The 25,387-nt window shown below is 41.2% G+C and overlaps 1 protein-coding gene across 5 annotated transcripts in view; it reads right to left on the minus strand.

Moving 5' to 3' along the window:
• Positions 1-13,596: 13,596 nt before the first annotated feature.
• The window catches only part of LOC117257793 (vitamin D3 receptor A), a 106,371-nt gene continuing 94,580 nt past the window's right edge, over positions 13,597-25,387 (minus strand). For all 5 annotated transcript variants that reach the window (XM_033628116.2, XM_078170229.1, XM_078170230.1 and 2 more), the window contains one exon: positions 13,597-23,832. In XM_033628116.2, the coding sequence (XP_033484007.2) occupies positions 23,579-23,832 (254 nt within the window). In that variant the 3' untranslated portion in view covers positions 13,597-23,578. The remainder of the gene's footprint in view (positions 23,833-25,387) is intronic.

Genomic DNA, 25,387 nt, shown 5'->3' on the forward strand with positions numbered 1-25,387 from the left:
CTGGCTCATCATTACAAGGGATATGTACAAAATTTGGTGCATTACTTTTTGTAGGAAAACGCATGAACAGTGCAGGAGAACAGCCTGAATATAAAGACGTATAATTAACCTGGTTTGCAGTCCCAGGTGCCTTGCTGATAGTTCTACAGATGTCTCTTCCTTTTATGCAGGTGGTTCACAAGAAAGTGTTTTTAGGGCCGCAGGAAATTTGTCTTTTGCAATACCGCAAGTGACCACTGGGACATATTAGCACAATTAGGACAAATCATGTTCTGTCCATCAGTTTGGCCTGGTGGACAGCTATAAATACTACAAAACACCCCATGAGAATTGGTCACCTTTGCTATGAAGAGGAAGCCAACCAGAAAGGTGCAAATCGGAGCAGGAGAGAATTCAGACTCGGAGGCCAAGTGTCTCTATCTCCACTGTAACTTTAAGAAAGTGCATTTATGCACCTACAGTAAAATGGCGGTAATTTACCACTTAAATTAGTTTTGGAGCCGCAGCATAACGTTATGCGACATCAGAAAGTACCAGACTACCTTAAAAAATTGTTGAGTTTTGCAAGGTGTTGTCCATCTATCCATCCATCCATCCATTGTCATCCTCTTACAGTAAGAGGGTCTTGTTCATGAGTGAGGGTAGAATGGAGCTTGAAATGGATCGGTGATGCAGGTGCTACGCCGGACCATTGTGGTGAAGAGGGAGCTGAGCCAGAAGGCAAAGCTCTCAATTTACTGCTCCATCTACATCCCAACTCTCACCTATGGTCATAAGCTCTGGGTAGTGACCGAAAGAATAAGATCGCAGATACAAGCGGCTCAAGTGACCTTCCTCGGTGGGGTGGCTGGTCTCAGCCTTAGAGATAAAGTGCACAGACATCCGGAGGAAGCTCAGAGTAGAGCTGCTGCTCCTTCGCATCGAAAGGGGTCAGTTGAGGTGGTTCAAGCATCTGACCAGGATGTCCCCTTGGTGCCCCCCATTAGAGGTGTTCCAGGCACTTCAGGTAAGAGTCTTACCCAGGGCCAGGTCATGGGGGTAACAAGCCAAGCAAAGCACCCAAGATGTCCTTCTCCCCAGCGACGCTTTCCAGCTCCTCCTGGTGGACCCCAAGGCAATCCCAGGCCATACGAGATATGTAATCCCTCCTGCATGTTCTGGGTCTGCCCCAGGGCCTGCCACCAGTGGGACGTGCCACCAATGGGACGGAGGGAGCAAGGGAGTCCCCTCTTGTAAATTACACAAATGTAACACATTAAGTTACTCCTTTTACTTGTATATTAATAATATGCGTTATGCAGCACTGGCTTGTATGCCATGAACAACAGTGTTACAAACACCTACAAATAGACAAGTCTGTCTATTCGTAGGTGTTTCTAACACTGTTGTTCATCTATTGTCCTGATGATTCAACTGGAAGCATTTCATGTCCATCCAAGCCATAAAGGTGTTTCAACTGTGAGTTACATAACACTGTTTATGGTGAAAATGAATTGGAATCTGGCTCCATAACTCTATGCCGCGTGATCTGTTTGCCACCAGTAGGTCTTCTTTGTCAGTCCCAAGTAGTGCATTAAGGACACTTGTCATGACATGGCTCTCTCCATCACTCCTGTATAACTTGTGAGTGAATTTCCATTCCCATACTAACGTCTCCACCTGCTGCTGCTGCTGTGTGTCACTCTGTTTTCCATGGGTTTGTTTTACTTCTTGTGTTACCCTGGTTGTTTGGACTTTTAACCCCTGCCACAGTTTGGATCGGACTTAGTTTGTTTGGCCCTTTCCTTAAGTGTCAAATTTATTTAAAACAAGTGGTGAGTCTTTTTGGTTTCATTGTTACTTGAGGAGGAGGAGGAGGAGGAGGAGGAGGAGAAAAAGCAGGAGGAGGAGGAGGAGTGTCTGGGGTTTGGTCGTAGTCCCTTGTGGTAATATTTAATAACAAACATTAAAAATACCACAGAAATCCTTCACCACATTCCCACGCTCCGACAGGCCAGAACACACACACACATGTTCACATAAGCGTGCAACCACACACACATACGTGCCCTGTATACATACCGATAAGACTTTCTATATGTCTCACTTGCACGAATACTGTACACACAAATACACAGATGCATGTATTCACATAACTGTGCTAAAATAAAAACACTTGTTGGGTCACGCAAGCATTCGCAGAGAGGCACACCCACGCACACACACATAAAACACAGTCACATGCATTTGCATGGGTGTGCACATGCTGCTGGACAAATCAGAAAACATATACAACATAAAACAGTGTGAGCGCGTGACATTCATGGTGAAACGCTGCACAACAGAAACGCTCAGTGAAACTGTCAAACACAGCTACACAAACAACCAAAACATAAACCATTCAACACACTGGCTAATGTCAAAATGCATGTACACATAAACACACACAACACACTCCCATTGTGGAAAGGAACAGGGACAGAGGAGTGGTGACAGAAACACTCTACTTTTTGAAATAATATCTTAAAGAGGAAAGGTGTGTGTGTGTGTGTGTGTGTGTGTGTGTGTGTGTGTGTGTGTGTGTGTGTGTGTGTGAGAGAGAGAGAGAGAGAGAGAGAGAGAGAGAGAGAGAGAGAGAGAGAGAGAGAGAGAGGTTTTGGGTTCACCACTCCGCTCCCTCGCTCCTCATGGTTTTCATGATCATAACCCCATAGATGATTATCACCTATTAAACTACTATTTACTGTTATTATTATTACCCCGACTCTAGTGTGTGTATGTGTGCGTGTGTGTGCGTGTGTGTGTTCGTCATGTCGCCAGTGGCTTTCTGACCTCGTCTCGAGGTTTGGTGATCCCTGCCAGAGATTCCTTTCCATCCCTCCCTCCCCTCCATGTTTCACATGTGCGTCAGCAATGTTACCGCAGCCTTCTCTCTCTCTGTAACCCCATGATCTCCTTGTTTTAAACACCCCACCCTCTTGTTTTCAGTCGACACCTCCGTCCTCTTCCTCAATCGCTCTCTTTCTCTATTTTTTCTCTCTATGATCCCCCTCTTCTTCCTTTGTTTCCTCCTTGTCCCTGTTAAAGTTCAGTTTCATACTCAAAACATTTAGATGAAGCTCTTATTCAGATTGACTTACAATGAGTTCAGAAGTGGAGCAAAACAACTGTTAGATGTGACAATATTACCCCTTTTCTACTAAAATTAGCACTTATACATATATTTTTTTTAAACAGAAGAAAACTCACTAAAAATAGGCGATAGATTCCTTTCCCACTGCCAGTAGACCAGAGCTGTGTACATGACTCTGCAGCAGATGACTATGCCTTTCTTTTTTTTTTTTTTTTTGGTTTTGTTTTTCACCGCTGTGTCACGGTTAACATCACAACCTCGCCAGAAAACAGGTTAGCAAACCGTAAAAACAGCATGGAGGCCAGTGAAAATGTAAGGGTGGTTACTTCTTTTTTTATATCTCTGACTTCTTGAGTCTTTCTTGCAAACTTTGTACTGAATAATTCAGAATAATGTTGGAGCGCTGCTCAGATGGAGATGGACAGCGTTTTGTGGTGGCACGTCATTGCATCATGACAGAAAAGGGGTGAAAATTAAAAGACATGCAAAGCTCAGTTCTGACCAAAGATTTGCAACAAGACAAGTTGAAACAGACAACTACTTGCAATGCACTGGCAACATTCTAAAAACTTGCTGGTTCATACCAATGCAACAAGATGAGACGGTGTATCATCTCTATTCAACAACTCTCTGTACTTCCGTTCTGATTTTGATCTTTTCAATCAGTCTGACCCCACCGGAGCCTGTGCATGTTCTGTCTGAGACCAGCCAGGCCCATCCCCTAAACTGCAATTATGAGCCTGAGTCCAGTTTAAACCCAACATTGTTTTTAAGGATACGAATGTGGACGTTTCTTTCCATGGCAAGCCTTCGTCATGTGCCTCTTGAGTGTTGAGGTCCCCGTCTTTCTGCTGTCATATACCAACATCATGCTGTACTTGGTACACTCGACGAAGCCAACACACACTTTGTCACCTTCGACAACTCCCATGTGCGCGGCCATTTTAGTGAATAAATATGAGGCCAAACGTAACAACAATGCATGACGACGTGAGTCACCTGATAAGTGACGAGATGCAACCCTTAGCCCAACCCTAACCTTAACCAACTCTCTTTTAACCTAACACCTCATAGATAGCTGAATGCTAAAAACTTTTGCTTCCAGACTGAAATGTAAAGGGGGCTGATCATGGACTGATGCGTAGGTGTGTTGGGTGTGTCATGTAGCTGATTGGCGGTTCAAATAGCTGCTCCAGATACGGCTATACCTACTTGAAAAGTAGTGCGTCCACCCGGATGTCGTATTTCTATCACTGCCAGTTGGAACTGATTGGAGTTGAAGCCAACAAATACCCATGGCTGCTGTGGAGTCATTTGTCTTGGGAATGAATGCTGATTGTAACCTTTCCCATTAAATACAAAAGCCACCTGTTAGTGGGTGTCAGTGGGTAGTTGGTCCAATGGGAAAGGGGCTACAGATGCTCTGTTGGTACAGGTTCACCTACCACACTAAACCTCTACTTGTTAGTTGCTGCTATAGGCCACCTAGTGTGGATATGAGATACTAAGACTTAATTTGTGAAATGCTGGATTTAAATTTAGAGATGAGAACAGAGGAGCATATTCTGTAGGTGATTTAAACACTGATTGATCAGCTGTGTGTCAGCTAAAGAAGCCTCTGGCAATAGCTACTGCTTGCAACCTCACAAAAACTATTACACTGCCAACAAGAACCAGCACAAACATAAATGGACTAACGTCATCAAAATGCATCACCTTTTTACCAATATTACTGAGCACTGCTTTAAAGTATCAGTAGCTCTGGGTTTCAGTGATCATGACTTACCAGTCGGATTACATTCAAAAGGTTATACAAGCATTCTGAGTCAGAAGTTTTTTTTATGAAGGATGTGGATGACGCCAACTGGTCAGCTGTTTGTCATGAGATGGATCCGAATTTGGCACTGAGTATATTTAAGAGGTTATTTATGCATTTTACTGACAAATATGCATGTTTGGAAATGAAAAAAGAGAGTCAGAGATTTAAAAACACTCATGGTGCAACAAAGTGAGGCAAAAAAAAAGTGGCCGAATTTCTGGCTGACACTGAAAGGAAGTACAAACAATGTACTATGTTGTGAATCCTTTTTTTGTGGACCCTTGGAAGATTCTTTGGTCACAAAAACATCAGCTAATCGGGATAAATAAACTGTTCACACCCAAAGAACTTCAGTTATTTCCTTCTGAAAGTACCAAATCTGTCACGTTGAATGGGGGAATGCCCAACACCTATTGTCAAAACATCTAGAATGTTTCACTTTGATTTACTACTGCAGTCATAATAACATTGTGTTATGTAGCTGGAATCAGAGACCATACAGAACATAATGTCATACAGTGTGGAAACATTTTTTCCCTATCCTTTTAACCAATTAAAGCTGCACTATTAAATATTTTTATGTCAACAATGGGTCACCTACAGACCATTACCACCTGACACATCGAGTCCCCTCAGCTGTACAGAGCATTTTAGCGTCTTTTAACTTATTATCATTTCTCTCAACAGCCACATTTTGGATACAGCAGGCAATGTTTTTTTGTTTTTTTTTTTAACCAGGAAAAAAACTGTACTCGACGTGCCTAGCTCCAAACAACACACAGAAAAAGTCGGCAACTAGCTGGTGGACATAATAGAGCACTTAACAGCTACAGAGCCAAATATTCTTCTGAAGAGTTGGTGGAGACCAAAACAGAGCTAAAAGACAGTGAACATTGGACTCAAATTTGCCAGATGGACACAAACACAACTCCACATTAATAACACTGTTGCTCTGTGACTGCAGGATGTATAAACAGGCAACTGTTTGCTAACACCACAGGGCATTTTATAAGGTGATAATGTGTCAATACTTGAAATCAAAAGAGTCTATTTGAAATGGAAATTCAGGAAATTTGGAATCACAAGAGACTCGTTACACCGCATTTAAACTGCTGTGGATAAAGTTTATACTATGAAAAACAAAACCCAGCAGCATCTGCAGCAGATAACAACCAGCATCTGCTCAGCTGGTTGGTGTGGTAATAATTTTACAGAGACAGAAAGGGTTATCTTCTATTTGCAAACATCTAAAGAGGCTTTGATCAGTATTAAGACTTACAGTGCTCTGGCTCTGTTTCACAGCTTTAGTGAAGAAGGCATGCAAGAGTCCTCAGTGTGTGTGTGTGTGTGTGTGTGTGTGCAGTTGATATTTGTTACTACATTTCATTTATTGTATAAAAATGGCAAGCTGTTTGAGTTTGAGCCTGATTAACTGTGAGAAACAGGAGGCATAAATTTAAATGTAATATTGAAGATTCAACTCCTTCTCCATTTGTCTGCTGCAACAGCTGTGGATGTCGGACGCTTGGCTGGAGGAACAAGAAGCGTATTCACTGAAACACTCCTCCTCCACTGGGAAAAGCTGCACAGCAATGGGAAATGGTGATGTGAAGATGAGACAGAAACACTGGAGGTGACTCCCTTCTGGGGTTGAACGATTCTACATACAGCATGCTGGGCCAGAAATACTTGTCCATCCGATGAGTATTAATCCGCTGCTGTAAATAGTCCCCAACAAATGCACTATTTACTCCTCATAAAGTGACATTGGCTTAAAACGACATTGACCTGCTGTTTAAGAAAATCGTACAATGTATTTTTAAAAAAAGATTGGCGCTAAGTGCCACAGACAGGGTAGGAAGTATTGAGAGATGGACTGACACGTTGATGGGGTCCTTCCCATTTCTCAGTTTGTGCCTTCTCGTGTCTGCTCTCCTCCAGCTTGTGACCTGGAAATCAGTCTCAGTGCTCCATCTTAAAGGATGTCCCAGATCCTGAAGTGCATCTCGAGGAGCAAGAAGGCTTGCCAGAGGACTTATAACAGAGGATACATTGGCGTAGCCTTTGTGGAAGTCTTTTCAGCACCTGACATATAAAAACTGGCATCTCCGGTGACTGGGGCGAAGACTCGAGGAGAGGGGGCAAGGAAAGGAATCAGTGATATATAAACTGGGAAATAGGAAAGGCCTGTGGTTGTGATCTCTCCATTGGGTTTATGGCAGCAAGAAAAATATAGAATAACTCCAGCCTTATCCTTTGACTAATAACTTAAAATTTTCTTCGGTACACATTTTAAAGTATGATTAATTTTTTGTTTGACATCGTTTTCCTACATAAGAGCAAAAAAACTACTTTGTTTTTCTGAAATTATACACTAGAGGTCTAATTAAAGTTTGCAGAAATATATATTTTGTCTGGCTGAGTTTTTATATATTACATGTACGTAATATAAGAATATAAATATATGTGCTGGAGGCTTCAGGTTTCTTTGATGGCGTTGTAACAGTCTGTTTATCTGTTTACCAGTGTTTCCTGAACCAAACAGGGATTGGCGTTTGTATAAAGTGGTGCAGCAATAAGTCCTAAAACCTGGAAATGATTATAGACTGTAAAAATAATGGACGTAGCTACTGTGACATCATCCACTGGTTTGTGGACTCACGTTTTAAAGTCTCAAGTTTGGCTTTTTGGCTGCCACCATCTTGGTTTTTGGAGCCATAAGCGACTATATTTGAGCGAGAGGCTGGCGCCATGGAGGAGCAAGGAGTGGATCTATCTGAGACAGAGGACATTATCGGCAGGCAATCTGTCACTCATAGTGGCCCGCCCTTAATTATGCATAACTTTAAGCCTTAATAAAATGTAAATGGGTGAGTTGTAAAAAAAATCACAGCATCTGTACAGTTGTCATGCAGGGGAATTAGCTTTAGAGACCAAAACCATTTTTGTACCAGGCTGTTAACATGTTTATTTCTGCTGTAATGTCTGGCAGTGTAACATGGGGGTCTATGGGGATTGACTGGCCTCTGGGGCCAGCCTCAAGTGGCCATTCAAGGAACTGCAGTTTACGGCACTTCATGTTGGCTTCATTTTTCAGCCCCAGAGGTCACTGCTTGGGGAATGAGTTAGTATTGTAGTGTTTTTCCTGGTTCCATCATCTCGAAGTGAAAGGGTTTTTTTGAGTGGGTTTTTATTTCAATACCTAAATTAAGGTCTGAGGTTAACACAAATCTGAGTGATATATATTTTTTTTTTTTTTACATCATAAAATATATCAGTAAACACCCAACTCATAAATTTTGAAGCTTTTTTGTGTCTTAAAAAAGCGATTGCTAAAGTGGCTGAATGAGATTATGGAGTGACATCTCGCCAAACTGCGCTTAGAACAGCCTCGTTGCGGTGCAGACATTGAAGCTATGCAAATGTTGTGTTATTTGTTATAGCGTAATGATGGCTTTTTTGGTCTGGCAACTGCATTTATGTTTCACAAATCATAAAGGTAGTGCTTATTTGTAAAGATTATCTTGCTGTACATAATGTATCATAGGCTTTTGTTTGCCAAGGAGCATATTTTCTGCAATAATTCAAAATTCAATGTAAAACTCCCAAGGGCTTTTTGTTGAGGATATCAGGGCGTCACTAACTTTGGGTTGGCCTTCAAATTAACATCTTCCCAAACACATTTTTTAAGTAGAGGGGATCCATAAGTAATAGTTTGGATTTCAGTGGATAGTTTTAGTGTGTTACGGGTTACAGAGACAAAAACAGATACTCTGAAGGAAATACAGTGGTTTTGTACAAAATTGGTCAAATTTAAGGGCCCTAAATCTCAGAAAAAATAATCACTGGCACTCACAAACCAACATGTGTGACCCCTTCTACAATAATTGGCTGAAATAAAAACAGCACTTATGTTTCTCATTCGTCTTTTAAAATTATTTCGGGGCGTATGGGCAGTTTACCAGAGTGATCATCAAGTCCTGATTTGTTGCAGTGTTACGACATACTGCAACATCACAGTCAGAGCTGTTTCCCGACACTGCTGCGTGCAGTAATTATACAGGAATGTGACTGTAGCAACACTTCAGACGCCTGGCTCCTCTGTCTCTTCCATAACTGTGACTGTCTTTATATGAACCGTGAAAGCCAGTAAGATAATAGTCAATCAACACACTGCAGCGTGAGCCATTAGCATCTGGTTGGCGGTTGGTGGAGGACTTAATATGGGAGAAGCAGTTATTATGAAAACCGCAATGAGTGCAATATAGTGGAAGTGTTGATGGCTGCTTCACTGTAGTTTATTTCAAGCCTGAGAACACAGTCATCCAACCATGAGGAGCTGTGTCATTAACATAAACAAAGGAAAATACGCACTAATCTGATAGCAGTCAAAACCATCTTGTCATTTTGGTCATGTGAAAGGTCAAATTATAACCACTCAGTCAGTAATCACAATATCAGCTCTCAAGAACTCCATGAGTCAATCAGGATCATTAAAACACTGTTGGCCATTTCTCCTCCTCTCTATCTCTCATTCTTCTTCTCTCCATCCTCTGCTCTTGTACTATCGCTCCTTGTTTGTCTCTCTTTCCAGGGAGTCCACAGGTCTGCATGCGAGGCGTCTCCTACAGGGTCACATGGAGGAAATCGTCCTAATGATGTTTGGATGACTCTCATCACAGACAAGGCCAAGCACTCTGTCATCCTCCTGTTCACCAGACCTGGGTCATGTAGGGGTTCATGCGAATAACTCTCAAGCGTTTGTTTCATCCTGCTCGGAGGGGCCACCCGGGTGGGGTTTGTCATAACACAGGGAAATTACAAAAGTGTCAAATTTGTCTGCAATCAAAGAAAGGGCTGAAATGATTCTCACACTTTCAGACATCCAAGCTTTCCAGTGCTTAGTATTTTACATTTATCCATCTTGTACTGTACATCATGTCAAGCACACTATCTTCTTTTTCCTTTCATCGTGATGTAGCTGCTGTCTTCTCATGAGTAGCGCAGGAAGAAATCAAATATCAAGAGGAAAGTGAATGTGACAGCCTTCACAAAAAAGCACTGCTGTTTTATCTGTTGCTGAAAGTGTAAAAACAGCGGTTTGCTCAGTACTATTGACACTGCAAAAAGCTCTAGAAGGCACTTTTGAGTTTTGCTGAAAATGAAATTGCACAATAGATATACACCTAAATAATGCATCTGGCAGGACATAATGGAATGTTCATGTAAAAATTAACAAATCAAATTTTAGCTGTTCGATCTCAAATACTTTTCAGTGACAGTGGAAGAAGAGCTACATCCACCCAGTGGTACGTAAGACAGATATTCTGTTGAACAAATCATATTCCTCTGATTCCTTGTAGTGCTTCTAATGGTATCTGCAAGAATCCACTGTTTGAATGAAAACAACCAATCAGAGCTGAGATGTCTCTGACACAGCTGTCAATCATGTCAATCACTGCCCGTGAACTGCAGTCAGATTGTCAAAACTAAAACAGCGCTGATCAAATATGAATCAAGATTCTGTTACTGCATTGCATCACTGTATTGTATTCTGTTTTGAGTAACATAACTTAGTGTACTGTTTAGTTGTTAAGTTTGTTTGTTTTTTTGTTCCTGTGCACAGGATTTTTGCAAATGCCATTCGAAGCACTATGAGGAGGAGGAGTTTGATTTTATTTCACAGATTACTTGTCTCATTCACTGCTGTGTGGATGTGACAGTTTCTGCAAATATGACAAAAAGTTGATTTTATAAAAGTTACCAACTGTGCCTGTATTTGTGCACGTTTATTGTATTAAATTGGCACACTGCAATCCTGAGTATTTGAAAGTTATCAGCTTCAACTAATTTTTGTATATTCCAGCATAAAACATATTGATTACACATTCTAAATCATACAGTACTTAACAATTTTGTTCCCATCAAATATGACAACCTTGTGTCTGTGTCTACAACTATATAATTTCATAAAGAATCCAGTTCTTCTTTTAACGTTGTGACTGTAAAAAAAACAAAAAAAGAAAACATAAAATAGGAAAACTGGGGTTGTGTATCTTTTTTTTGTTGTATTTAAATATGTACTCACACACAGTGACCTGAAACCTCTGTCAATCAGCTGCTAGTGACTACAACAGCATCTTAGCGCCCTCTGCTGACCCAAGACATGTATGTGCACATGTTAAAACAAAATCACTGTGAGTATAAACGTATATTCAGTATAACTAGCTGTTAATACGAATAGAAAGCCTGAGGGTCTGATGGATACTGTAGTAATAAAGTAAACTGAATATACATTTATACATTGCATACATGCTTTGTGTCATTTCCTCCACGCCTTTAAAAAAAAAATAAAAAAATTCCCATATTGAATTTTTTGTTTTTTTAAACTTTTTAAGGTTAGACATTTCACTTGTGGTGATCGCACCATAGAAAAAATGCATTTAAATGTATGTTTAAAGGAACGAGGACTTTTTTCCTGGATCAGAAATTCCTGTTTGAAATTTATTTTTTCAATGTTTTAAACCTCACAGTGGAAATATTACTGGTGTTCACTTGGAGTATCTAAAAGGTATCTAAAACCAGGTTTTGAGATATACAAAAAATGCCGGGTTGCAAACCAGGATTTACAAATTTCCAAACATTTTTAAACATAACATGACATCCTGTAGAATAATCACATCACTGGTTATCAAGTCATCATCTGCATCACCTGCACTGCCACCTGTGTCTGCTTCACATATTACAGCAACTTCTTGTAATTAAATCGAAAAATAAATAAATAAATAAATAAATTAAAAAAAATACAGCCAAATGAACAAACCAAAAATAAAATTGGAATATAATTTAGAACTAGTGGAGCAATTTGGATTCTGTCCTGGCAGTGGAACAGTGGACCAGCTCTTTACCCTTGCAAGGCAGCTGGAGGGTTCATGGGAGTTCACCCATCCAGTCTACATGTGTTTTGTGGACTTGGAGAAGGCTTATGATGGTGTCCCTGGGGGGGTCTTGTAGGGGGTACAGCTGTATTATGAGGTACCAGGCTTGCTGCGACGAGCCATCTGGTCCCTGTATGTCCAAAGTAAGAGCTGTGTACACATACTTGGCGTAAAGTAAAACATGTTCTTGGTGCAAGTTGGCCTCTGCCAGGGTTGTCCCTTGTCACCGATACCGTTTGTGATTTTCATGGACAGGATCTTGAGGTGCAGCCTGGGGGAGGAAGGGGTCCGGTTAAGGGAACTTAGAACTGCATCTCTGCTTTTTGCAGACGATGTGGTTCTGTTGGTTTCATCCCACCATGACCTCCAGCATGCACTGGGGTGGTTTGCAGCTAAGTCTGAAGCAGTAGGGATGAGGGTCAGCACCAAGCCATGGTGCTCTGTGGGAAACTGGTGGATTGCCCCCTCTGGATTGGGGGAGAGGTACTGCTTCAAGCAAGGAAGTTCTCTTACTTACTCTTGTTCACGAGTAAGGGTAGCATGGAGTCTGAGATGGATCGGCAGTTTGGCATGGCATCTGCAGTGATGTGGGCGCTGCACCGGACCATCATGGTGAAGAGGAAGCTGGGCAAAACTTTCCATTTACTGGTCTACTACATCCCAGCCCTCACCTATGGTCATGAGATCTGGGTAGTGACTGAACGAATGAGATTGCGGATACAAGCGGCCAAAATGAGTTTCCTCCGTGGGGTGGCTGGGCTCAGCCTTAGAGATAGGGTGAGGAGCTCCGGAGTAGAGACGCTGCTCCTTCGCGTTGAAAGGGGTCAGTTTAAGTGGTTCCAGCATCTGATCAGGATGCCTCCTAGGCGAAAGGCACATCCCAACATATCACATCTGGCCTGGGAATGCCTTGGGGTCCCCCAGGAAGAGCTGGAAAGCGTTGCCGGCCCAGGGTAAGCAGCAGAAAATGGATGGATGTGGTGCATTTATTGGATTCAAACTTTAGGTTAATTGTGCATTTTGTCACTTGTTCTGTACAATTATTGTCAAGTATTATATACAATATTAAATATACATGTAGATGTCACTGTGTCAGTGCTCTTCATACTTAATGATAGAAAAGGGTCCCTTAAGGGAAAAGGTTGGGAACCACTGCCTTAGAGGGACTTTTAGCAAACCAAACACTGAACAAGATTTTTTTTGGGGGGGGCGACCAAAATTAACTTTCATGAAATTAAAACACACTGAAATAGCAACAGCTACAGTTATGTCTTACTGTGCGACTCTGGGGTCACGTCATGGGTATAACTAACAATGTCTCCATGGTGGTGACTTGTCCACACATGACCCCCACGTCACTCAGATCGGCAACACGTTAATAAAATAAGCCTTAATAAAATCTGAATGATGGAGTTATATAAAAATGTACCCCCCGTACAGTTCTCACAACCACTGCAATTAGCTATAGAGACCAAAACTGTTTTTTGTACCGGGGTGTAAACATGTTTATTTCTGCTGTAAAGTTGGACAACATGAGGGTTTATGGGGACTGACTCGCTCTTGGAGCCATCAGAGGACTTTGGCACTTTGCGTTGGCTCCATTTTTCAGCCCTGGAGTTTGTTGATTGATCTGAACTAAACCTTTATCTTAATTATCCGAAATTCATGTGTCTTCTTTCCAGAAACACAACAGACCTTGAAAGAAAACAGACACTGGAACATGAGGGTTGTTTTGCATCATTATGTACAGCTGTTTTATTTGTGATTTCCCCAAAACATTATCAGTATTTTACTACATACAATGCATGTAATCAAAGTACAATGGATCAACTTCAAAGACAAGAAGAGCAAAAAGAAAAGAGTAACACAAAAAAAAACAGGCGGTGATTTTGACCACAAAGAGAGACATTGGTTAAGGTACTGTATGTATAACACTATTTCTTTTATATATAGGGCTATTGATGGTGCCATCAACAGCAACGCCATGGCAACGGCATATGTTGAAAAGACAAGTTCCTGCTAGAAGCACTGAGGTCTGGTGAGTTTTACTGCATGGCGGTGTGCATGTGTGAAGGTAAAGGTACTTATCTTGGGACTCGGCTGAGAACAGCTACATTTTTAGACTTTTCCTTTGTTCTCCTAATGATGAGAATAGTTCATGCTATGGGAGGTCACAGTCTGTTGGACTTTCTTTGAAAAACAAGAAAAAGAAAAAAAAAAAAAAAAAAAAGAAGCTTCAATTAAGTCAAATTAAATAAAATCAAGGAGCTTTTGCATCAGGTTTTTACTTGACATCTAAATCATTTTCAACAGCCGGGCAGGTTTCATAAGAACCGACTGTCGCTGAAAAATCAGCCAAGGGGAATAAATTATAAAGTACTGAATGAAACAACCAGCAGAAAAACACTGACGCAGAACACCCGAGTCAGGACGTGCACCTCCCACGAGCAAGCTTCTGTTGACTCATAAAACTGATACAACAATCGAAGAAACTAACACGTGTGGATATGAAGAGAGGGAAAAATCAGCTACTGAAACTAAACAAAACTGTCAGCAATACAAGGACAGGTCGTCCTGTATTTTGGCTTGAAACCCCTGATATTGTCCCAAAATAAGGCTGTGGGTTCTAGGCACACCAAGGTACAACTGAGCTGAGCAATATGTGCATTTATGTTTTTTAAAAAGACATGAAACTCTCTGTATGTACTGGATGAATTAATGCTCGATTTATTTCTAGCAACCTGGCTAGCCCAGGACTTACTATAGAGATTAGAGTTTTTTTTTAAAAATGAAAAAGAAGAAGAAGAAGAAGAAGAAGAAGAAGGATGATGACAACAAACCATTTTTAGACATCACACATTTTGCAGAGCATTTAAAAAAACACAAGTGCATCATTGGCAAAAACTGCTGGTGAGGGAGAAAGAAGTACACACAAGTGTGCATCGTGTATGTGTGTGTGTGTCTATTTGAGTGTGTGTACTGTGTTCAGTGTGTTTTTCAGTCAGTATGAGTGTGTGTTAGCCTGTGAGTGCAGTTGTTTAAGTGCATGTGTGTATGAGCAAGCGCATCTTTAAAGAGGTAGCGGAGAAATGCAATCAGAGCAACAGATGACAATCAGTCTTAAATGACAACCATCCGTCTGTTATGACAGTAGAAAAGCCGATTTTCTATCTAACCTGCTCTCCTCAGGTTCAAACAGGCGACGATATTTCAGTACGAGCAGCAGACCTTTACTGAGGCCGCTCCAAACTGAGATCTACTTGAGAAACGGTTCAATATTCAGTCTTTTGAGTTGCATTTATTGTTCTGGGGTACAGTTAGTTTAAGTGTAAACACTGAATCAACACATAAGCCTCCTAATATCTGTTTCAAAGGGCAGTTTGCTACTTTTTCTAAGTGAAACTCAAAATCCATTATAACCTTATCCTTTTCCCAAAAGGTCGCAAAACAGATAACACGTTGATGCAATAAAAGAATCCCATGACTAAATATCTTACACTTCCACGAACTGAATCAACTCAAGTTCCATTTCTGCCCCAAATTTTCCATCAACAGCCCCGGATGGTAAGAAATGATATAGTCGATATAGTACAAAGAGTGATCGCTAAAGGCGTGGTGTGACGTTCACAGCATATATCTTGAAGGCCTGGTTTCCTGAAAGCTGAGTGAATGCAGCAAATAAACGCAGGACTCAGAACCAGAGTTGGAGGGAGTTAGAAGAAGGCAGAGTGTTGGGCTGCAGCGAGTGTGTGAGACTTGGCTGATTGCTGAGTAGGAAAAAAAAAAAAGATAAAGAAACAGCTGTTTGTATCTGGAATATCTAATATGGGATCCCAATGTTACAAACCCTTATCAGACATTTAAGGAAAGCTACAGTAGAGACAGACACACAGGAAACCTGCAATACCAAAGCAAAGCAGACTGAAGAGACACCACTGCGTTGGGTGTCGAGTCCCGGCCACAGCCACTAAGTTTTACATTTTAGATGTTAGGACAGAACGGTTATCAAAGACCAACCACCACTCCCCTAAAATGAGTCGGCATCAATCAACTCTGAGACCTCCGTCACTTGTCTCTGAACTGTTGCATAAAGCTGAAAGTGTTTTGCACAAGCCTGACGGTCAGTCCGACACTTTTAACCCTATAAAAAGTACAACTGGCAGCTCTGTGGAGTCCCATTAGACAAACGAGTCCTCTGGCCAAATTAGGTGGCATCTAACAACACCTGTTAGTTTGGTAGTATTAAAGTGTTTTGAGAGCACTGCTAAAATCAAGGAGGCTCGGCCTCTAGCAGGACTAGCCGCCTAAGTCCAAATACTCCCTGTGCACTGTTTGCCTCTAAGTGTCTGCTGATGAGCAGAAGCACATCAGCACATCGCCTCTGGGGTTTTATGCTGCATTCACATAGAAGTCACAATTCCAATTTGCTGATCATATCTAAAATTTGTGGATCATGGTTTATCTAATTTAGCCTGCTTGATAAACTCAAGCTAGGTGAGTGACTTTTGATTAAACTGCTTCTATTTTCCAATAATAAAAATATAATTTTCTTTTCAAGGCTTGCTATGATTCAGATTAGTTTGACAGTTAGGGATATATGCTATTTGTTTTCCTGCCCAGTTAGCTGAGAAAAGCAATACCACGCTACAGCCAGGATGCAGTTAGCTTAGCTTAGCCCAAAGATCAGGGAAAAACAGCTAGCCTGGCTCTGTGCGAGCCTACCAGTGCCTCTAAAGCTGACTAATAAACACGTAATATCTTGTATATTTAATCCGTACAAAAACAGTGATAGATGTTTTTTTGCTGCCCAAAATAATTAGAAAACATCAGATCTGTGTCACTTGTAAAAGAAGAAGAAGAAAAAAACAAAAAAAACTCGGGCACTTGCAGCCGCTATGTGAACGTAGCCTTATTTCCATGAAAAGATTTGAACATGCATTTACACACTTCAGTGGCGAAGTGATGCTAAAGAGGCCTTCGATTTACTGACTTTAAAAGTTCAGTATGCAATTAAGGAGAAAGATGATTGTTGAGTCTCAGGGTGCTCTTTGGTATGACTGATTTGTACCGTGCATGATTTCCCCTTTTCTCCACTCCCCCACTGCTAAGCTTCCCCATTAGTAATGTTGTCCCGTACACAAGGACACTTGCATCATCATGTACTTGACATTTTTGCTGTTCCAGAGACGGACATTGCTGCTGGAGCAGCAAGACGAAGCTCCGACTGCAGGTTGAAGGCGGCAGCAAAGCTGGATGTGAGTGTGTCATTGGCAGGCTGCGCTGCTGTCTGATATATAGGCATCAGTGTTGTGTTGAGACCATTTTACAACCAGTTAAAAATTTGTAGTTGCATTGAATAGCAGTCCACCTCTGTGTTTTGGTGCAGTTGGTGTTCACACCTGATGAGTACCATACTGGAATGCTCAAAACCATCTTTTCAAGCGGATTCCGGCCTGGATCAGCGTACCAATCCTGGGCACAGTACACAGCACTCACACCAATCAACCGAACTGGACTTTGGGGCCAAGTATACCAGGATCCAGGACTGGGTCCCCAATGTGAAAGCTCCCAATTTCTAGGTCATCAAATACCAACAACCTTGGTTAGTGGTTGGACATAACCGACAAACCAAAGTATCTGTATTTGACGACCTGAGAATGAGACTCAACTGTCAACTATCTTTCTCCAGAGTTACATACTGCACCTTTAATTTTTGTAGGCTTACATTGAGATCTGAGGTAAAAATCATCCAGCATTTGAAAAGAGATAAAAAGGGATTTCCTGTACATATACACACAAAAAAAATAACTTCTAAATTAGTGTTAAAAATAAAAACGGATGCTTTATCATAAACACAATCATGCTGCGACAAATATATATATATATATATATATATGAGTTTATATGTATAAATATATATATATATATTTGTGTGCGCAAGGGAGAGGTAGTATGTTTGGTTAAACGCAGCGCCAAAGCTTAGCGGCACGCCATCTGTTTGTAGAGACAGAGACAATAGGAAACACACAATGAGGCAGAGATGAGGATCGAGTGAGTAAAGCAGAAAAAAAGTGACAGTTAACATTTAGAAACATTGGGATCCACTCATATACTGACTGGTCTACTGGCAAGGGGGACTCTACTGGACAACCTTCTTTGTACAACTGGCAACTAGTTTAACTATACGTTTGACGTAAAAACACTGCAAAGGTTGCTGAGGAGAGAGTTGTGGCGTGATTGTGTGTTTCTTTGTGAGTGTGTGTGTGTGTGTGTGTGAGTGTGTGTGTGTGTAGTATGAGTTTATGTTTGGTTCCCTTAAAGGCTATTGTGAAAAGTCATCCTGTAAAACATTGAGGTATCTGTTACATGTTTCCAGCTGAGTGAGGTTTCTGTAAGTAAGGCTACTGAGGTGGAGCTGCTGACCTGGGTTTGAGGGGAGGGGGGTCGAGTGGGGAGAGTGCGGCCTCGTTTGGGTTCATTTGAGCACTAATGGCCTCTCCCATCAGCTACAATACTCAGCCATTAGCGAAAAAAATGTAGGCCAGATCCGTCTTGCAGGCTTAACTTAATTCCATTATCCAAAATCATGTCGAAATAACTGATGCTTCACTCTCTGAACCCTAGAAACTGAACACACCCTCCCCCTGTCACCCCGCCCTGCATTCCTTTTTGAGACAGATGATGTAGATGATGTTGATGTTGAATGTAAAAAAAGTCCACTTTTTTATGTATTTCAACAATTACTTTAACAAACAATGATTTTTTTAAAAATCTAAAATTCCAAGAGCTGCGATGCGAGACATAGTGAGAAAGGTAATGTCACACTTTGGGTTTAGGAGGCGACATCTCATCAGTCACTGCACACCCTTCCTGTAGAGCACGTCACTACACCTTGCCTGTGGCAACTCTTATTTTAAAAATACTTTTATCTCCTAAAATCTTCTATACAGATTCTACACAGTCTTCTGGAGGTCCAATCCAAAGGTTTCTTTCCTGGGTCAGACAGGACGAAGGAGCCAATTCCTGCATTGTCTTTTTCACAGTAAAGTGACACGTCCGATTCCACAGCAGCCGTCCCGCTAAATCTCAGACTCCCATCAGCCCTTGGTGCACCACAGTTTTCTGAAAGCAGAGCCTGACTGGCTGCTGAGTTAAAGCTATGAAGAGTAATCCTGCTGTAATTGGCTATTGCAGAAGAAGAGGCGGTTAGATGGTTGGGTGGTGGCTGAAGAGGCACGCCCATGCTGCTGCTGCAACAGTTTGCTGTTGGCTAAATCCTGTGTAAGTCAGTTGAGTTGAGGCAGTGTTAGTTTATGATCACTTGATTGTGTTTGACATCCTGCTTCTGGAAAAGCAGATGTAGCTTTTTTTCGTTACAGAGCTTGGGACTGCCTTTTCATTGACACTGAAATACTTTTGCTCCACTGTGTACAGCTCCAGGTGTAACACGGCTGCACTGACAAGTCTTTTCTTATTCCATTAGAAAAAAGGAATTAGAACGAGTGCCAGTATCCCAACCCTGTCCAAACAAGAAAGTGAAGCCACATCTTTAGTTATAAAGGGCTAATCCATGAACACTCAGCTGAAATCAAGGGAACAAGACATGTGGAGCTTGTTCATTTGCACTTGAAAGTCTCCAGGAGTCCACCGGGCTCATCTCTGCTTCATTAAAACGACGTCCCAGCGCAGCAAGCCAAGCGCTAGCGAGACAGCAAACTCTGACACATATTAAAATTGACAATCTTGAAAAGAACAAAAGAAAATAGAGAAAAAAATAAAAACAGATTTTCACCAAAATGAAAATATCATGGATATACTGTATAATTGTCAAAAGCTTATCGATAGATTTTAGAAAGAGAGAGAAAGAGAAAAGATGTACATCCATAAGCTTGGAATGGACAGAGAGGACAATTCCTGGTGGCAACATACTGAGGTGTCGGGTGCATTGAAAGGGCTGCCAGAAAGGATGCTCACACTGATGTTTGTATCATGCATGAGACTCAGCCAGTTGGAATGATCAACACAACCACCACTGGGAATGTTCAGTCACATGAAGCCTTTGCAGGTCAGATTTCCGAGTCATTGCACTAGTAAGAGCATCACCCGAAACACGGGTTGGACTAAGGTAGCCATTGATTAGAGACTATATTGTCCAGGTTTCCTGATGTTCCGTCAGATGTGTTGATCTGTGAAACCTGCTCTTGTATGCCAAACACCTAAAATCATTATTTTGTTGTTGTGAGATTGAATTTGAACTCACGAAATGATGGCTGCCAAAAGTTTCAAAAAGCCCAACCCAACCTGACAGATTTCTTCAGCGCACCCTGAAACAACTCAGCAGCTTGACCAGGATTGCCACCTCTGCCGATTCTAATTGAATACAACATAAGAGTCCATCTCCTAATTGCATATAGTGCTGTATCTCCAGAGCATCTTGCCATCGACAATTGAATTCTCTTAGTATTTTGCCTACATTAATCTCTAACTATGTACAGACTTAGTAAGTGGTATTTACAAAGTTTGTCCACAAGGGGGTGATCCAGGCCTGCATGAGGGGTGAGCATGCACCGTGTCGACTGAAACGTGATATGATATGTAGTGATGTTGAAAAGTAACATCCTAAACCTCGCTTATGTGGCTGGTGTTGAAATGATATAAATGTGAAAAAAAGAGGTATGAGGCTTGATTTTATAGTTAATATAAAAAAAGTTCTTTCTCATGTTTTATAACTCTGCCCAGCTGTTTCAAAGCATCTGACGGATCTCATTCCAATAACACTACAGGCTATACATCATTTAACTACTGTACATTGCTACCTTCTGTAGAATATTCACTTTGCCCTGAAAAAAATAAACTTAAGGCTGACATTAATCACTCAAGATTTTAACGCAGACGACTCTGTCCTTTATAATGTAGCTATTTAATGAGAAGGTTGGCTTTAACAATGATCTCTAATGGATTGTACGATCATGCAGACCATTTAAGAGATTTTTTTTTAGGAATGACAATCTTGTAGTCATTATTATTTTTAAAAAGTTTCGCTTTTAGCTTACTTATGCTGTTATTTAGTATGTTTAGAAATCACAGTGATGCCTAGAGCTTCAAAAACAATCTCTGTCTTATGATTGTAAGCTTACGCCACACACACCAGAAACACCAAGTACACAATATCATCAGACAAACTTTTTCCCTGAGGCAACAGCCGGTAGTTGGTTTCTGTCCAACTATCTAGCTCTAAACTGTCTTAGCAGCAATCTAACCAGCCGAACAAATATTTATTTTTTTTGGATAATCACTATCCACGAAACATGACGTTGTGTTTGCGTATGTCAGTCTACAAACTTCACAGGTCCAAAAAACGACAAAATCCAACAGAGAAGTGCTTCCCTGCACTGAACCCTCGGTCAGAGCCTGTACACACACCCCCTTGTGGTCCATCAATATTCTCATGTACTGTACACACATCATAAAAATAGAAGGACTCCTCACACACTCCTCGACGCTTTCTCTAGTGTGTGTAAATGTGTCTTTTGAAAGACAACACACACACACACACACACAAACACACACACACACAACTGAGGAGGGGCCTTCAGATCCTCTACATTATACAACACTCTTTGCTTCCATGGAAACAACCATGTTTCGCTCTCTTAAATATACATATATATATATATATATACATATATATATATAGATATATATATATATATATTCATATATATCAGCTTATATGTATCATTTATATTTATATAGCATTATACATACATTCTTGTTTTGTGAAGTTCCCTTTTGTCTTGTGAACAGGGAATTCCAACCGTAGCAAATCCCTCCATCTATCCAACCTCCTTTGCTCATTCCTCCTAATCTCACCTTTCTTCTCACCATTCCCATACTGACACATTCCTACTTTAACTTCCTGTCTGACCATCTGATACCTCTCTTTGCACATACACAGATACACAGGGCCGAGCAGCCCGTCTCAACCAAGTTTTTTAAACCAGTAAAACAAGTTTTTACATTATATTATTGTAAGCTTGCTGGCCACGTTGCTGTTTAATATATTTGGATGTCTTTGCTGTTAATTAACTGTAAACAGCGATAGCTTGTAGCTAACACGAGTGTAGTAACATTGCTAGCAGTTTATCTGTACCTAACACGTGCCAGCATGGTTAATAGATCTGTGTATCCACTCCTGTCTGCCCCTGCGATGGTGTGAACATGGAACAATGATATGAGGATGATGGTAAAGGGGATGTGACAGTCACATCCAGCGAGATGTCTCTGCTGTAAAGAAAATGGCAGGAATCTGGCCGGGGAAAGGTGATGATGAGAAAAAGGCAATGTTTTTTTTCTGGGTTTTTTTTTTGTTTTGTCTTTTTTGGGGGGAGTTTATGGATTTGGAGAGGATCAGCATGTCCGTCTGTTCCAGATGTCAGTGAGTCAGGATTTCTGCCTGGTATAATGACATTTAATGCGGCACTGTGTTTGCAAAAGCAAAGGTTAAAGTAAAATCTCGTTATCCACGTGCTGTGGAAATCCACAGCATATTCAGGTGTCTTAAATCCAAAAGGTCCAGAGGTCCAGGCAGCTTGAGGTCAGTAGGAGGAGGAGGAGGAGGATGGGCAGATAATAAAGAGGTGAAGGTTACTGTCTACCTTTCTGATTATCCATCTTTTCCCTTCATGTCCAGGCATATACTGTAAGAGCTGGGGTTCTCTTGGGGAAAAGGCGGTAAGGGCTGGTTAATCATCCTCTGGTGTGTGATAAGTGTGTATGTGTATGCGAGCGTGCCTCCTCATCTGCTATGTAGTGTTACTTTTTTATGTAGTCTTGGTCTTAGTCCTGTGTCAAATGTCCTTGTCAGTTTGTATCATATTCAGTCAACCTCATACAACAGTCTGGGTGTTTTAGTCTTATCATAGAAAACGGTAACTACTTAAGTAAAGCTTTAAATCAGTGGAAACTGTTGACATTTTAGTCTTTTTTAGTCAGATTAAATTGAACATTTCAAAAACTAATATTTTTTCTTTTGTTGTAAAACTTATTTCCCATAAGATTTTATCTTATTAACTGATGATAACACAGGTTGGTGATTAAGAATGTAGCTTTGCAGAATGTGTCTGGTTTAGTTGTCTGATGGTATCATCCAAACATGGAACGTGTTCTGAGCCTGAATGTGTCTCGTCATGTTTGTGGTATTCTTACCAGCTATTTTATGGGCACATTGCTTCCTTCTGATAAAGCAATGGATTCGTATTTCTCAGCTTCACTGTTACAAAAATAGACCCAATTTTCACTTTGTTTTTTTCTCCCAAGTCCTGTTGTTTCCACTGTTAGCTTTAACTTAAGTAAGTAAGTTATTCCAGGTCCTCCTGACAGTGCTCACTGTGTGCTGCTGGTGTAATCCTGATATGGCATGTGCAGCACAAGGAACGGGACTGCTGCATTGAAAACAAAACAAAACAAAACACTATAATATTTCATCTTCTATTTTTTGTCAACAAAAATAAAAAGAGGTTTTAGTAAAGTTTTTAAAACTACATTTTAGTCTTGTCTTTTTCGTCAACAATGTTGCATGTTGATATAGTCACAGTTAGTGTTTAATTATGATTGCCGTCTCGTCATCGTCTTGTCTTAGTCATGGAAAAAAAGGTCGCTGACGAACACATGTAGTCATAGTTTTCGTTAAGAAAACTAACACCACTGCTATGACACCTCGCTGCCAAACACTTCCAGCACCAGCGGGGTGAGCTGCAGGCTGTGCTCGGGCTGGAAGGAGAGTGAGCGGTACTGCTTGGAGTGCTCCTCGTTCAGGCTGCGCAGGTCGGCAAGCTTCTGGATCATCTTGGCGTAGAGGAGGCGTCCGCCTGGGTGGTTGACCCGGATGTAGGCCTGCAGCGCATCCGACAGGTGGTCCTGCAGCTGCTCAATGCGCCCATGGTCTTGGACACCGGGGCGATCTGCCGTTGGGGAACGGAGAGGGTGCAGTATAGGGAGTATGAGTATGCCCATAATGAGGGGAGGCCACAAACAGAGGAGGTAGGAAAGAGGTGAGCAGAGAGAAGGAGGGGCACAGGGGATAGAGGAGAATAAGGTTCAGGTGGGGAGATGGATGGACAGGAAGAGAACATCAGTCAGAACAGTTTGTGCAGTGGAATGCTCATCATGGTCTATATTGTTACACTTATTACCAAATGTACATACAAACAGTATAAATGATAAGTTATCTTAAAGCTAATGTAGATTACTCAGACATGTCATCAGTAGATATATGTGAGTGGTACATGCTCAAGAACAGTTTCTAGAACAGACCAAAGTGTCATCTTATGAATGGAAGGAGCAGGGTGCCACCGAGAGGCCCGTCATCAGGGTGGCATCAAAGGGTACATATGACCCTAACTCAAAGGTCAATCATTGTTATTGTTAAAATACAATTCAGCTTATCATCTGATACCTCAGGGTCAGAAGTGCAGAACAGACATGTGCTGCTCATGTAAAGATGTAAAGCATACTGCAGCCTACCTAGCAACATCAAAGTGCCTCACCAAAAATCAGGGCTCATAAAAGAAAAGTCATGGTACACAGTGAACAAGTAAATGAAAGGAGCAGAGTGGCGATGACCAAATTTCAGGCCAAAATAAAATGTGAAGATGCACCAGATATGACAGGCCACTAGCTGTGCTGATGCTGCTAGGTGCTTATAGAGCTAACAGTGATGACATAGTTAATGGTGTTAAAGGGGTTTCCGCAGCAACACCACCATGGTTCGGGACAATGTTATCGACACTAATCATACAATGAGCAGCAATGCTAGCTAGCTCCCACCTGACCCTGGTGGTATGCATAACAGCGTGACTGTTGCTAGCTTTTCAGTGTAGCATTAGCTCTGTTGTGGTACAGCATAGTGCTAGTTCAACTACTAACTCAACAGTAGCAAAATAAACCTACATGCTGAACCGCTCAAAAATATTTTCGGTGGTTTACCGACTAACTCATCGACATCTCTTGTATTGACTATGTCAGGCCATCTTGGGGCTAACCAACACTTCAAAGTTAAGCTAAATCATGGCAAGGGTGAAAGCTGCACTGCCATTTTTCAAATTGTGGTATCTGAATATTTATGCATGCTGCGGTCTCTAGCAGTCCTGGAATTGTATAAATTGGGTATAATTAATAAAACATGTGGATTCAGTGACCCAACTGTATTCATGTGCTATGAAGCTGGTCACTTAAGTAGTTAACATTTTTCATGTTGGTATTAGAGCAAAGGGAAGATGGGCAGTAGAGGTGGCGGTGCTGAAGGGGGTGTGGGTGTGGATGAGGGTCCTAATAGCTGGCCTGTCAAGGGATATAAAAAACAAACAAAAACAAAACAAACTTGTTTTTAATGGGATGTTCTGAGTCTTACTATAAAAAAATTGAGTTACAATTTAATTTTTTATGAGCAAATCCACATATTTATAAATGTTTTGAGTGTCATTGTTTTTCTTTCTCTTGTGTTATGAATATATCTTA

This window comes from Epinephelus lanceolatus, chromosome 8 (assembly GCF_041903045.1).
Source record: "Epinephelus lanceolatus isolate andai-2023 chromosome 8, ASM4190304v1, whole genome shotgun sequence".
NCBI classification, from domain to species: Eukaryota; Metazoa; Chordata; class Actinopteri; order Perciformes; family Serranidae; genus Epinephelus; species Epinephelus lanceolatus.